The sequence below is a fragment of the Pyxicephalus adspersus genome, chromosome 1 (assembly GCF_032062135.1).
Source record: "Pyxicephalus adspersus chromosome 1, UCB_Pads_2.0, whole genome shotgun sequence".
In the NCBI taxonomy this organism is placed as follows: domain Eukaryota; kingdom Metazoa; phylum Chordata; class Amphibia; order Anura; family Pyxicephalidae; genus Pyxicephalus; species Pyxicephalus adspersus.
The window spans coordinates 143,510,442-143,524,079 of record NC_092858.1 but is presented as its reverse complement, the minus strand read 5'-3'; the positions used below and the strand labels follow the sequence as shown (position 1 = coordinate 143,524,079).

The following is a 13,638-nucleotide window of genomic DNA, read 5'->3' as shown; positions in this document are numbered from 1 at the left end:
TTATTCACTTTTCCTACAGGCTTCATTAAAAATACCCTGGGATTTTGACAGAATTAGTTAAAATAAACCGGTCCAGTGAACCTGAGCATTGTAATCTGCCCAGCACTGGTACATTTCAAGATAAAATAGCTGAAGCAAGGTAAGGAAGGTCGGTTAGAGGTTGTCGGTCTTCTGACAGCTGTGCATGTTGGCATGCAACCTGCAGAACTGCCGGAATTATAGTACAAGGAGAAAAGCTGACATTCACACAATACACGTTTATCTATTTCTTTGCTATCTAAATCGAAAAGCAGCTTACAAAGTTCAGTGTGAGACCAGATCAATAAGTCTTTTTAATCGTGTAGATAAACATTTATAGAATTTTGTACTGAAAGGCTTCAAGAATCTAAATGAAGCATTACACTTTAGTTTGAATATTTCAGTCACAGAAACCTCTAAACCAAGTCACAGCCAAGATACCAGATACCAAAATACATAAATCTAGACAACCAAGAACACTCTGCAATTGAAAAAAAAAAAAAACAGCACTTTTCAGGAATACAGAATGATTCTGTTTCCTGTACAAGGCTGCCATACCTTGTTATATATTTTTAATACATGTTAGAATCAATGGTTTTTTTTTGCATCTAACAGAAACATACTGAAAACTAGAGCAATGTTGACTGATGTTGGTTCAATAGGTTGATCAAACATCTGTTGGGTATGCCAAAATTCTTTCAACTTTCACTTTGACCCACTGAATACACTTCCTTTAATTTCTGGGAATGTGAGTGTACTGGAGAAGATGCGGAAAATTCAAGAAAATTGGTATTGAAAGGAGTATGAAGCCCATCATTGTTGGCACATTCAATAAAACAAAAAAACTGCCAACTTTAAAAACAAATTGCGAAAAAGACGCTCCCCAACAGGTATACAGAACCCATCAGGTTTTATTGCTATCCAACTCCTCCCCACTAACCTTAAAACTCCTAAAATTTAAACTAGGTAGCACAGCTGACCAATTTTTTTCTTCACATATTCTCCAAGTGTCTACCTAATGTGCTCTACAAGAAGGTACAAGTGGAGAACGTTTAACATTACACACTGGATTTCAAACAGCTCTGTAGTGCAGGGGGGGGGGGGGGGAATTTTAGCCTTTGAGAACTATTCATCTTGTGTGGATACTGTTACGAACAAACAAATCTACCACAAAACATCATGCATCATGGAAATGCAGAACAGGTACATAAATAAGTGCACTTTTTATTTTTACAAATGTAAAATTTTATAACCATAATCTATGCAATTCATACCTACTAAACCTGAGATCAGAACTGCAATCACTTACAATATAAACTTTGCATAGTGTGTACTAGTAGTTATTACACAGGTACAAGGTATATTCAATAAATATCTAAGATCGATATATAATATTGCTTACTTGTTATTGCAGTTGACAGATATGTCCAGATTTACTGAAAGAGCTGATATTCTTCATGTGATAAATTAAAACCGTGTTTAATTTTATTACCCAATTCATGTACGGATAAAAATACAACAGAAATTGCTTTTTAAATGACTGGATTTAGTGACATCAATCTGTTGATTGAAGATGTTCAACACCTTTAGTAAATCATTGCTTTTTTCTGATATAAATACTTTTTATGTAATTCCTAAACTGAATTCTACTTTTTAGTATTTAGTCCATTGCTTATTTAGTATATAGTCCATTGCAATTTATATTTTACATTAGCATGATGCAAATATAAAAAACAGAACTTTGATTTTTAGAAGCTAGTAGAATAGATGTAATATAGCTTATAACCTATAATTACCAGTAGACAAAACGGACACAAAATTTAAATAAAGGTCACACCACTTCCAAGTTTCTTAGCACAGTATAAACACCATACTGAATCTTTACAGCAACTGAAACTAACGGCACTTGTTACCATTTAATATTAACCTGTTCAACCTGTTCACAGACAGTATAAAATCTACTACACCCAGACTCTCCTGAAGGCCATGGGCAGGGCAGAATAGTCCTCAACAGAATATAACATCTATTGTCTGGTATTGCAAGACAGACAAGCTGGATTAATCCATGTCAGCTCATGGTGCAAAAAACTGCGGAAATACTCTGGGGCAAACACTGTCTACTTTTACACCAAATAGAAGTTACTAGAGAAGTCCAGTGCTGCAACTTAAAACAGCAATAGTTGGAATGATGGTTCTTCATACACAATAACAAAACTACAAAAATGTAGCATGCATGAATTTAATGTTAACTAATAATTTTTAAATTGCACACAGATCATGAATGTCTATGTCAGCACTGCAAAAAATATTACTATTTTTTATTATAAGAGATAACTTTGTTTCCAACGGAGTGTTAAACTGCAGTATTTTATAAGAACATATCGAGCAGCTAAAACACTTCACTTTTACTGAAACTAAAGCAGGCTAACAAACTGTTCTTGCAGCAGAGCACAGACTGAAAAAATGTACTTATAATCTGTGTGCTTTACTTCTCCAGGTTGTGTATATACAAAGAAAAAAAGTAGTAAAGCAGAAACACTGATGGCAAGGCTAAGCAAAGGTATTAAAAGCCAAAGAAACCCACAGAATATTTTTCATCTGATAAAACTTAAGTGAGTGTGCTAGGCCACCAATTTTAAAAGTGTTTCTACACTCATTTTCTGAAGGGCATGCTCCCTTTTTGTTAACCGAAAAATTTGTTTTAATAAACTCAAACACGGTCTGAATCCCTTGAATAACAACATTGCCAGATAATGTAATAACGCAGAAAACATAATAAGCACTGAATAGGAAACTATAAAAAACACTTACAGCTCATCTCGTTGTCTCTGTGACAGAACCATGATTGGCAAGTCTCTATGACTTAATTTAGACGACCTTCAGGAGTTCACAAATCCTATGGAACCCCAAATCCGTAAAGAACACAGCCACAGGGTGGCTTCGGTTGTAGGAAACTTCTTCACCACGGGCAGTGTTCCAAAAACAACTTGGGAGTCATTCAAGCAAGGTTCATTCCACCTGGAAAAACAGAAACCATGAGTGCAATTGTTCTATCACAAGAGGTGAAATATGTAGAATTTATTAACATATATTAACATGTCTGTCATGGTACAAAATATTTTGAGAAATGTTTTCATGTGGCAACAGAGGACACTGCTTGGTAAAACAGATTTCAGCCTTCCCCCTCCAAATTTTTAAAGGGTTTCTTTTCCATAGTTTTCCAAAATGTTTTGATAAATCCTTTATTTAGCCACAAGAGGGAGCTCTGCAATTTACAGTCTTAAGCAGCCATTCCTTGAAGAGATTGAGAGATANGACTGCTTAAGATTGAAGGATAACCAGTACTGACATGATTTTCATCCAAGGTGATCATGAACCATTATTTTTGGCAAAGAAAATCTAGCTTCCCTTTGGTGCTTAACTTATTTAGCCACAAGAGGGAGCTCTGCAATTTAATGTATTCAGCAGCCATTCCTTAAAGAGATTGAGAGATATATATATATATATATATATATATATATATATATATAAATATACTGTATATAGCTTTTCAGAATGATTGCTACCTTTAAAGTTACTGATCCTTATGTATTAAGCCATACGCCTTATCAATAAAATAAGTTAGAAAATACACTAACAAAGTCTTTGTTTGAAACACCCTGCACAGAGCTCCCAATTACAGTTTTTAAGATGCTTCACTGCTTGTACTTACAAATAGCGTTGTCACGTTTATTACAGATCTATAATATCTTAGTAGTAATTACTTCAAGTAATTCACACATCTGTAAATTTAATACTGTATCTGATACATGAAAAATGCCTTTGCGCTGTCTATCCCAAAAGAAGCCCAAACAATCAGCTGAAGGAGTAAACATACAGCAAGAATAACAACGCTGCTATGAATTTTAGGAGTAGTTGAGGCAAGTCATACAATAAGTGATGTGACCAATTATATACAAAAACAACATATATACAAAAAAAAATAGCGAAAACAAGCATAAACTATTAATTAAACAAATGTTTTAATTTTTCCACTGTGTATGGATAACTTTTAATGGTCATCAAAAACAGCAGGAAAAAAAATAGTGTATGCCTACTATAAGTGTTGGTCTGCCACAGCAGTGCAGTTGCTAGTAAATCACTAGCTTAAATTGGCCATAAACTATACAATCCTAATGAACAATTATTTTTCGATCCATTATGCAGTGCAATGGTCTGCAGATTTTAACAATTTGAACATAGTAAAGTTTAGTTATGCCTTCATTAATACAGCTTTGATAGATCAGCCTTCTCCCTAGCACCTTTGAGCCGGGGCACACCACCCAGCACTTTTCAGTAACCACCCGGCTGTTTTTGGGTGGTTACTGAAAAGTTGGATCACAATACAGGGGCTGCTACCTGCCTAGAGCCTCTTCCCATCTAGCTTAAAAATCTCTGTGGAGAATACCGTTCTGTTTAATTTTGCAGCCCGTAACACCAGATTGCACAGAAATGTACACAATGTATGTTTGAGGTGTCATTAAGAATAAGTGACATTATATGTATTGCTGTGCGTCTGTAACAATCTAGTTGAATCAGGCCCCAAACCTCTGTATGTTGGATGCCATTATGCCAGACTTAAGGGTGTTGTCCTCCAGCTCTGTGTGATGTACACGACTCTTGCACAGACACAGAACTGTACAATTAGATTTTGAGAATAGGTTAAACTTTAACAGATCTACAACGATTGGGGGGGGGGGGGGGGCTGTGGGTTTGAATAAAACACAACAGTATATACAGTTAGGAATGATCTCAAACATACTAAAAATAGATCTAAAGTTTATGAACACAACAGATATTTACATCAGGTGAGCAGCAAACTAAGGACATTGCTGATATTTGTGATTTAAGGCCGTGCCAGCAGAATGACACTGAGATTTCACTGTATGAAGCATTGTACACTAGTAATCACTTCTGTGTGCTATGTAGTTCAATTAAAAGACTGGGAGAGAAAAAGGCCTATCTGAGAAGGACAACCAGGTATTATATTTAAAAAAATTTTAGTTATGTAATTTATATCTAAAAAAAGGAGAGCAGCAAACCAAATCTAGGGCATCCAAGTATTTTACTGGACAACAAACATCACGGGTGAATAAAAAAAGGACAAGTTGGATTTACATTGAGACTTTAAGGCATTTGAATTTGTAAAGTGCATTACATACTAATCAAGTAAACAAGCATTTACAAATTTTTTTTAACACGTTTAGGGCATAAAAAGGTATTTCATGCAATTGTAATGACCACTGCATACAAGGAAATAATGCAAGTGTTCAGCAACAGTGCTTTAGCAAACCATGTCATTCAGTGGTCACATCCAAATCCATATTTAACACTCTTACATCTGCAACACTGAAACATGATTGTGCCCAATAAAAACTCTAAATGGATTCTCAACTGCAATCCTAGCCAAATTCACTACAGGAAACATTACACTGTTTTTTTAATGCTTTGCTGCTATTGGATGCTATTTTGCTGCTATTCCCAACCAGGGTTTTGTGGAATCTTAGGGTTCCTCCAGAGATTGCTAGGGGCTCATTGAGCAACGAGAGCAATGAGTTTAACAGATTCCAATTATTTTTTTTTGGCTAAGTGTAGGGGTGTGGCAGCCTTCCCAATGACCAGCAAAGTAAGAGGCATCCTTCCTACCGGCCATCACGTTAATATATTGTGAGGTATGGAGTAGTAAGTATAGCAGGGTCTCCGAGAAGACCTGAAGGTTATTTCAAGGGGTTCACCCATGGTAAAGATATCAAGAAACACTATTAGACTAAGGCAGAGTACACAAGTTCAATACTTGTCGCTGGAAACCATCTTTTTTGATGCAGCAACAAAAGAGTGACAGATGAACGAACATGGACTGTACACACAAGCACCATTATGTTCTATGGAGGGGGGGGAAGGAAAGGACGAGTATGCGGCATCTTGCTGTGCTCTCCTCCATTACGAGCACTGTACACATGTCAGATTCAGGCCAGAGGTGAACCCAACCGTTCATACTGGGAGAGAATCATCTGATGTGTGTCAATAGCCTAAGCTAATAAAATTTATCATCAGACCACCTCCCCCTCTAAAGCATTATTTACAGACCATCACCAGGCTTCTAAAATTTCTCCAAAGGCAACTGCTTGGAGCTCGTTTTCTGTTTACGCAGTCATGTCCCCAGAACTACGCCATGCAAAAGTCATTTCCCTGCACTCAATGTTTGGCCTGGCTTTGGAAGTCAAGATAGGCATTGCTCTGCTGAAAATAATGTCAATGTCAGCACAAAAGTTCCAGCAGACTGAGACAGAGGGCTGGGGAACAAGTCAAATTCTCTAGCCTAGCAGAAGGGCTGTTTGAGATGGTCTGCCAAACAAAACCAAAAAATTAATGGGAGCCATAATACCCATTTCTTTATTAAATCAGTTAATGTAAAATAAGATTTTTTACCATTTATGTTTGAGTCATTGTGACAAGATTATCAGGAGTTCCCCCCACACACAATACCTGACCAACAGGGTAAGGAGCAAAATATTCCAACACACAAAGTCGTATTGCCTTCTTTCAACTCCAATTTTTTTTTAAAGATTGATTGCTTACATTCCGTATACCCCTTCCGTATACCGCTCTAAGGCGATTTCAAAGCCCATGAACATAGGATTGTCACTAAAAATGCTGAGCTCATCAAAAAGTTGGTAAACACATCTTAACAAAAAAATCCTTGGGGACCATTCTAAGCTCCCAAATACTCAGGAAGCACGTTCCAGAGGATTTCACAGCACTCTAATCTCACTTACATCATTTTATGAGGCTGCAATGAATATGCACAATACCAAACATTCATTATCAGTGGAAAAGTGGTAAACTTCACAGGGTGACTCCACCCTGTGAAGCTGGCTCAAATCAATGGTGGCACAGATAGAAGTGGTCAGTCTACCATTGCTCAAGAAGCCTCTAGCAGTTTTATGGAGGAACCTTCATTGAAGATTGCTCTAGTCCAGGAGTGTCCAAACTTTTTGCAAAAGGGGCCAAGATTTGGCTAGGTGAAAATGTGTATGGCACGTACTCAGGCTAAGTGTTGGCATGGTCTGTGCAGGTCTCAATCAGCACACACCCACCTGTGCACGTAGTCCAGTGTCGGTGCGGGCTCTGTGCGGAGCAGGTTCTTGGAATCAGAGTGGGCGTGGTCCGTGCAGGTCCCACACAGCACACACCCACTATACTGAAGTAGGGGATTCCCTGTGCACACATGGGGACTCCTGTCCTGCCGAATATGCCCACCCAGTAGCGGGCCAATAATGGCAAGGCGGTTCATTAACCCTAATTAAATATAAAATCGCTTTTACATACGTGTGTATTTTATACTGTGGTCAACAGTGCTGGCGAGCAGTATAATTTTGATTTTATGACAGAGGCTGCGGGCCGGTGGAAATCTGAACACGGGCCGAACTTTGAACATGCCTGCTCTAGACCAATATTGCCCAACCTTTTTTCATCCGGGGGCTGATGTTAAGATAAAACTCACAGGCCTCACGGGTAAGATAAAAGTCCCGGGCCACAATGCAAACAAACATTAACCCCCCTAGCGTTCTAATTCTGTCTGCATTTCCATGCAAAAAACAAGTGTTACTTTTTTTGCATGGAAATTTTACATTGTATGCTATAGTTCTTAGGCATAACTCACTAAAATATGTCCAATATTTAAAAAATTTATTAAAGTCTAAACAAAAAACACACAAAAAAAAAAAATAGTGAAACGTAATATAACTGTACAGTGGCATATGCAAATATATAATATACATATACACACACACAGATGATAGATAGATAATAAATATTGTATGAGGATGTCTTTGTATTGGACTGGATTTGTATTGGATGTCTTTGTATTGGATTGTATTTATACAGCTATTTTGTATTGAATCCAAAACAAAATGATTTGAATTTCCCACTGATCCTCTGGCCTGCACCGATGCACCGAGATTGTCTCTGCAGTTTGCAGCAGAAGATCGGAGGAGGAGGACGGAGCAAGGCAAGTGTTTTTTTTAAGTTTTAAGCAACCCCGAGTCTGACTCAAGATTACCGCTTTTTACAGGTAAAATCCACTCCGAGTCACTCGGGACTGAGGGGGGGGTTACAGATGTTTAAAACTAGAATAGTTTTATTTGACATGAAATGTAAATGTTTCTAGTTAGTGTAGCATACATGCATCATTTCTGCACTCACTATTTGATGTTCATTTCATTATTGAAAGATACAAAACTAAATCTAACATTCAGTGCTAGCTGGTCATACATTGCTCCCCTCTCACCATACCTGTACCAAAGAAAAGAAACTACTTCATACAATGTGTGCTGTCAGTTATAGGGGGCCACTAACCTTTGTAGCCCAAAATCCCTGCAATAGATTCTTCCAGAGAAATAGAATTCATGTGACAGATGGCCAAGGGGTACATGTTCTTACTGTTACATCTTCAGGTACTACATTTCCCTGTTCCTGAGAAATTAGGGTTCACAGAAGGTAAGTAGCTGGCTAAGTGTGACAGGGTAGCATGTTATGACAGGTATGGTTTTTGTATCTTGATGAATTTCATCGTGTACTAATGAAATGTTAGGTGGAGTTATATTATGGGTATAAAATTTTGAGGAAGGCAGGGACAAAAGCACTTTCCTACTGGCTCCCACATTTAGTTGCCAACATCCCCTATTTCAGAGCAATTGAGGGTTAGAGAAGGTAAGTGTCCAGCTATGTGTAACAGGCACCCCACCAGCTGCTCAGTCCCTGGCACTGCAGCATCTGCAGATGTGACAGCAGGCATCGGTGAGCGGTACTGAGTGTTTCCCCCAGGCCGGGTTCTATGGCAAGAGGAAGGTGTAACTGCACCATAACCTCACGGTAAGCCTGAACATACTCATTCACAAAATTTCAAGACTAATATTTAATTAACTAATATATATTTGGGGCACCACAGCGCACAGAAAATTGCCAATGCCCTATAGCTCGTTGCCATTGAAGAGGCCCCTGGGAGTCAATAAACATACAAACTCAATTTGGGGACCAAGGTCTTGAAATGGCCCCCCTTACTGTGACAATATACCTGCTTGTTATTAGATTTTTATGCTTGTGACCCCATATCTGGCAACTTATGTTTAGGGGGTAGAAATTTTGTTTAGTAGCAGCTCTTCGTGTACCCTGTAGACCCTGAAAATATCACATTTCTATGACACTCAGTGTAGGAGATATGAAGGTTTATATACATGGTAACGACAGCAGGATGGACACAGACACTCATGCTACTGCTGGGATTTATAGGGTGGGTGGGGAGCAGTCACAGCTGATTGACAGGTCTATAGGACACACCCACTCACTCCCTCTCCTGGCAGCACCATCTCAGAGGAACAGGGAAGATGCGAGCAGCCCATCCCCTGCAAGACAACAAGCAGAGAGGGAATGAGCAAAGGGCAGGATTCAGCAGCTCTGCGGGCCAGATGTGGCCTGCGGGCCATGGTTGGGCACCCTTGCTCTAGACATAAACAAGCATTCATCTTCCAGTTCACTGCTATCCACATGACAAGGCAAAGTGTTTCCTGAATTTAAAGTTCAGCTTTAAGCCCAATTCACAATTTAGTATATACAGCTGGGGCTGTATTATATCCAACGTAAACGTACTAGTTTAGGGTCCACAACATATCAAGTAATGATGGTATAAACATCACACACCCAGATCCTGCAGTTTATCTAGAAACCACTAACAAAAACATGTCCCTAGCAAATATACCATTATTCCATGACAGATACGTTGGCTGCAAGGGCATAGCAATTTATAGACCAACTGTACCTCCAGAAAGTATTGAAACAGGATAATTAAAATATTACTATACACACTAGGGCTTAATAATTTAAAGAACAGAGAAGTATCACTGATATCTACCCGATATCGGTATCCATACCGATATCAATAAAAGCAGCAGCAAGTATAAGAACTGCAATCAGAAAGGAACAGAACTTACTGTAGTTCAGAAGGCCTGATTTAGCAAGGGGGTTGTACAAAGAAAAGCACACCGAATTTATTTTAAAGAAGGTATGGTTAGGCTTTAAGGCATGTTACCAGTAAGTTTTACAGAACCATCAAGAACTTATAAATCTAGGCCTCTAGAAGAAAAATCTTTGCAAATTACGCCTTCAGTCACCTGCAAAGAGGATGACTGCAATACCTCATGCTTGTACCAGTGTGCATTTATTGGAACAGTTTTAGCAATTTAACATCTCAGCATGCTTACAGGATGAGAGGCAGAAGCAGGAGCACAATAATTGTAAAACATGAACACAAATTTACTATAGGCTACAATAGGAAAGCCTACAGAATCATACCTAGGATATCATCCTAATACAGAAAGTAAACTCACACCTTGGGAACATGTGGAGACAAGGAAAGGCATCTTCATTATAGGGAGAATAATAGACAAAGGCATTGTCAAGGAAGTTACCATGATCTATTTAAGGAATAACAGACTTTAAACATCAAATATAAACCTTATGCTGTTTAGATTCTGAAGGTCGAACTGGCAATCCTGTGCATTGTGTCAAACCAATTGTCCTATAGTGCTGACCTCTCAGAGAGAAATTGTGTTGTGGGTCTCCTCCCAATTAGATTTTGCAAGATGCTGACATCCTGGAAATGTATAGGACAGCAGAATCCATCAGTTGTGTCATTTTCCTTACTAGCAGACTGAAAATGCCAGCACAAAGTACTAACAAGCATCTAATATCAAAACTAAAACTAATCAAAGAGTTGTTGATCTCTAATGACCTCACAGTACCCTTTTTAAATCTGGTTGCAGACACAAGAGGGTTGCTTGATTCAACCACTTTCACAAACACCAAAGGAAGGTCTCTAAACAAATACAATCACTTAAGGTAGCCATATGTAAGGGCACCTCCTGTGTCATTTACCAGAGAAAAACTTAAGATCAGACAAGTCATTTTAACCCAACCAAATTTATTACCTTGCCCAGCAGCGTTTGCAGGTATCTCAGGCCAAGAGTTTAGGTCAACACAGCCACTGCCAAAATCAATGGATCATGAAAAAGTCACCCCTACTATGGTACAGCCTTGAATAGCCTCTCCTGCATTCAATACTTACAGTAAGGAAGGGAGCAGAAGCAATAAACCAGCATGCAGTGGAGGACACTGGCAATAAACACTACTGGAAGCAATGAATGTTGAAGAGGCCTGAGAGGTATGGAAGGAAAGGAAGGCAAGAGAAACAGGCCCAGGGAGAGGCGAGCATACACTTGTCTGTTGTATGGAAATAGATTTTACAGCTGTAAAGACCTAATCTTTAATATTTTCAGTGAACAAAAGAAACCATGAAACGGATTTATAAAAAAAATTTCAAAGAACATTTTGAGCACCACTAACATTTGTTTTGTTATCTCTACTTAGTAAGTCATCCACAGAAAGCATATAACAAGTGTTTTCCGATACTTCACTGGCTGCATAATGTGTTCGGGGTCAGTGACCAACTACAGAAGAAAACAATTACAACTTTCTAACCTGCACATTTTAAAAACAAGCAACTCAAGGCTCAGCGCTCTACTAAAAACAAAGAACTCCAGGTATTTTTTTTCATTAAATAGTGCTTAAACCTTTCAAAATGGATGACCAGCTTTCATGTAGTTGGGATCTTTGCTCCCACTTCCAGACCCACAGATCCCTTTTCACAATTATCTGTAACACCCTGGCCATCTTGTTCTAAATCAAAGGAGCAGCTCTTGCTTTATAATTGTAAAGCTGACACCTGGCTGTAATATGATGAGTTATTTGGGCAGTAAATGTTTACAATACAATAGGAGTGCAACCCTGACACCCCCTGCATGGTCCTGGGGCTTACACAAACTGCTCAGGGTGAAGCTAGACAGCAGGCAGTAGTACCAGTAAAACAGATTTATTACTAAAATCCCCAAGTCCACTAACACTTTCAGGATTCTTCCTTAAAACATCTTACTGCCTTGTTCCCATCTTCTACGGCAGTGCTTAGAAAATGAGGATATCATCATCATCCTTCTGGAAAGGCTCTTGAGGTGGTGCGAATAAACCTTGTGAGAGGCGGCTCTTAGAATATATTGGAGTGTTTGTGTCCTCTAATGAGATTGTGCTTGCTCAACATTCCACAAGAATGTTTCTGGGAGGTCAGCTGCATCACATCCAGTGATACAGAAGGCAGGGTAAAGAAAGCATCATTCTAAATATTATTTTCACCTAATAGAGGAGATTTAGGAAGATGGTGGGAGCAAAAGCTGTAAGCTTAGAGTCTCATACTTCATGGAGACCACCTTTTTAAATGCCATTGTCTTTTATATAGTACTTTGAGGTTGTTCGGTCTTTTCACAATGGTTGTATATGCAGTGTACCTATTGCTTCATCCCATGGTAAATTTGTATGTGTTTTTCTTTCAAATGTTTTCATTATAACAAAGCAAAGAGATAAAGATAGGAAGGTGAAAGGCCATACCCTAAACAGACCTTTAATTTTACTGGAAAGTCTACATGAAAAGTATAGGAAGTTTATATTCCCAAACTGGAACTGGATAGTCTTTGCAGGCCTCAACCATACAAAGCTTTGCCAAAAGGATTTATTTTGTACAAGCTGAAGTTCAGTAAACAAAGCCTACGAGTTAAGTGTGAAAGTCCAGAACATATGTCATAAAATAAATTAGATGTGCAAATGTAGCACATCACAATCTTCCTTAAATAATCTGGAAAGAACGCATGCAAAGCTTTAGAAAATTTTCAGCTCCCCTACAGCAAGTTTGACAAAGGTTTGTCAGGCATACTGGCCCAGTCATCGCAGCATCCTAAAAAAAGCCATCTACACCCAGGTGGTTCGCTCTACAGCCATGTTGAGACCAGATGTATCGTTACCGCTTCCTCACACCCTCACGGGCAATCACCCATAAAGAATGAGTAGGGACTGCATCGAGCAAACAAGCAATCCAGTAACATCTGCTGCCATACCCTCTGCGGTTCCTGAATTACTATTCATGCCACCAGTACCAACATAGCCCCTCAGACAACATAACTCAAGAGAAGTGAAAACAGTGGTTGTCAGAAATAAGTAATATCATGAAAACGTTCACCATTTAGTGAATCAGATATTCATCAATTCCATCTACAAAACACTACAAAAGGTAATAAAGCATTTTGGTCAAGGAGTAACCAAAGATAACTATAAATGTTGTCAGAAAGCAATGTACACATAAGGTCACATCAATTTAATACCTTATGTAGAAAATGATGTATTACATAATTTCTACCCACTCAGCCACCTGTAGAGCTGATCTGTAAAGCTGCATACATTCTAGTCACTTCTATATCAAGTGTGTTTTAGAATCTGTTGTATGCATGCAGGAAGTAGCAAAATCAGTTCAGCTTTATTTAATATTTAATAGAAAATATTTTAAGTCTTTTATGCTTCCTAAAAGGGAAATACACTTGCTTGCTACTTTTTTTTTTTTTAGGTACACCTGTCCAAACATGTTAACACAAATATATAATCAGCCGTTCACATGGAAGTAACTCAACGTATTTATACAGATTGATA

General features: G+C 38.4%; 1 protein-coding gene across 1 annotated transcript in view; it reads right to left on the bottom strand.

Moving 5' to 3' along the window:
• Positions 1–13,638, bottom strand: part of PAFAH1B1 (platelet activating factor acetylhydrolase 1b regulatory subunit 1) — a 41,988-nt gene that overhangs the window by 20,263 nt on the left and 8,087 nt on the right. Inside the window, exon 2 of the mRNA XM_072429855.1 lies at positions 2,830–3,036. Coding sequence (XP_072285956.1) covers positions 2,830–2,861 — 32 coding nt within the window. The 5' untranslated portion in view covers positions 2,862–3,036. The remainder of the gene's footprint in view (positions 1–2,829; positions 3,037–13,638) is intronic.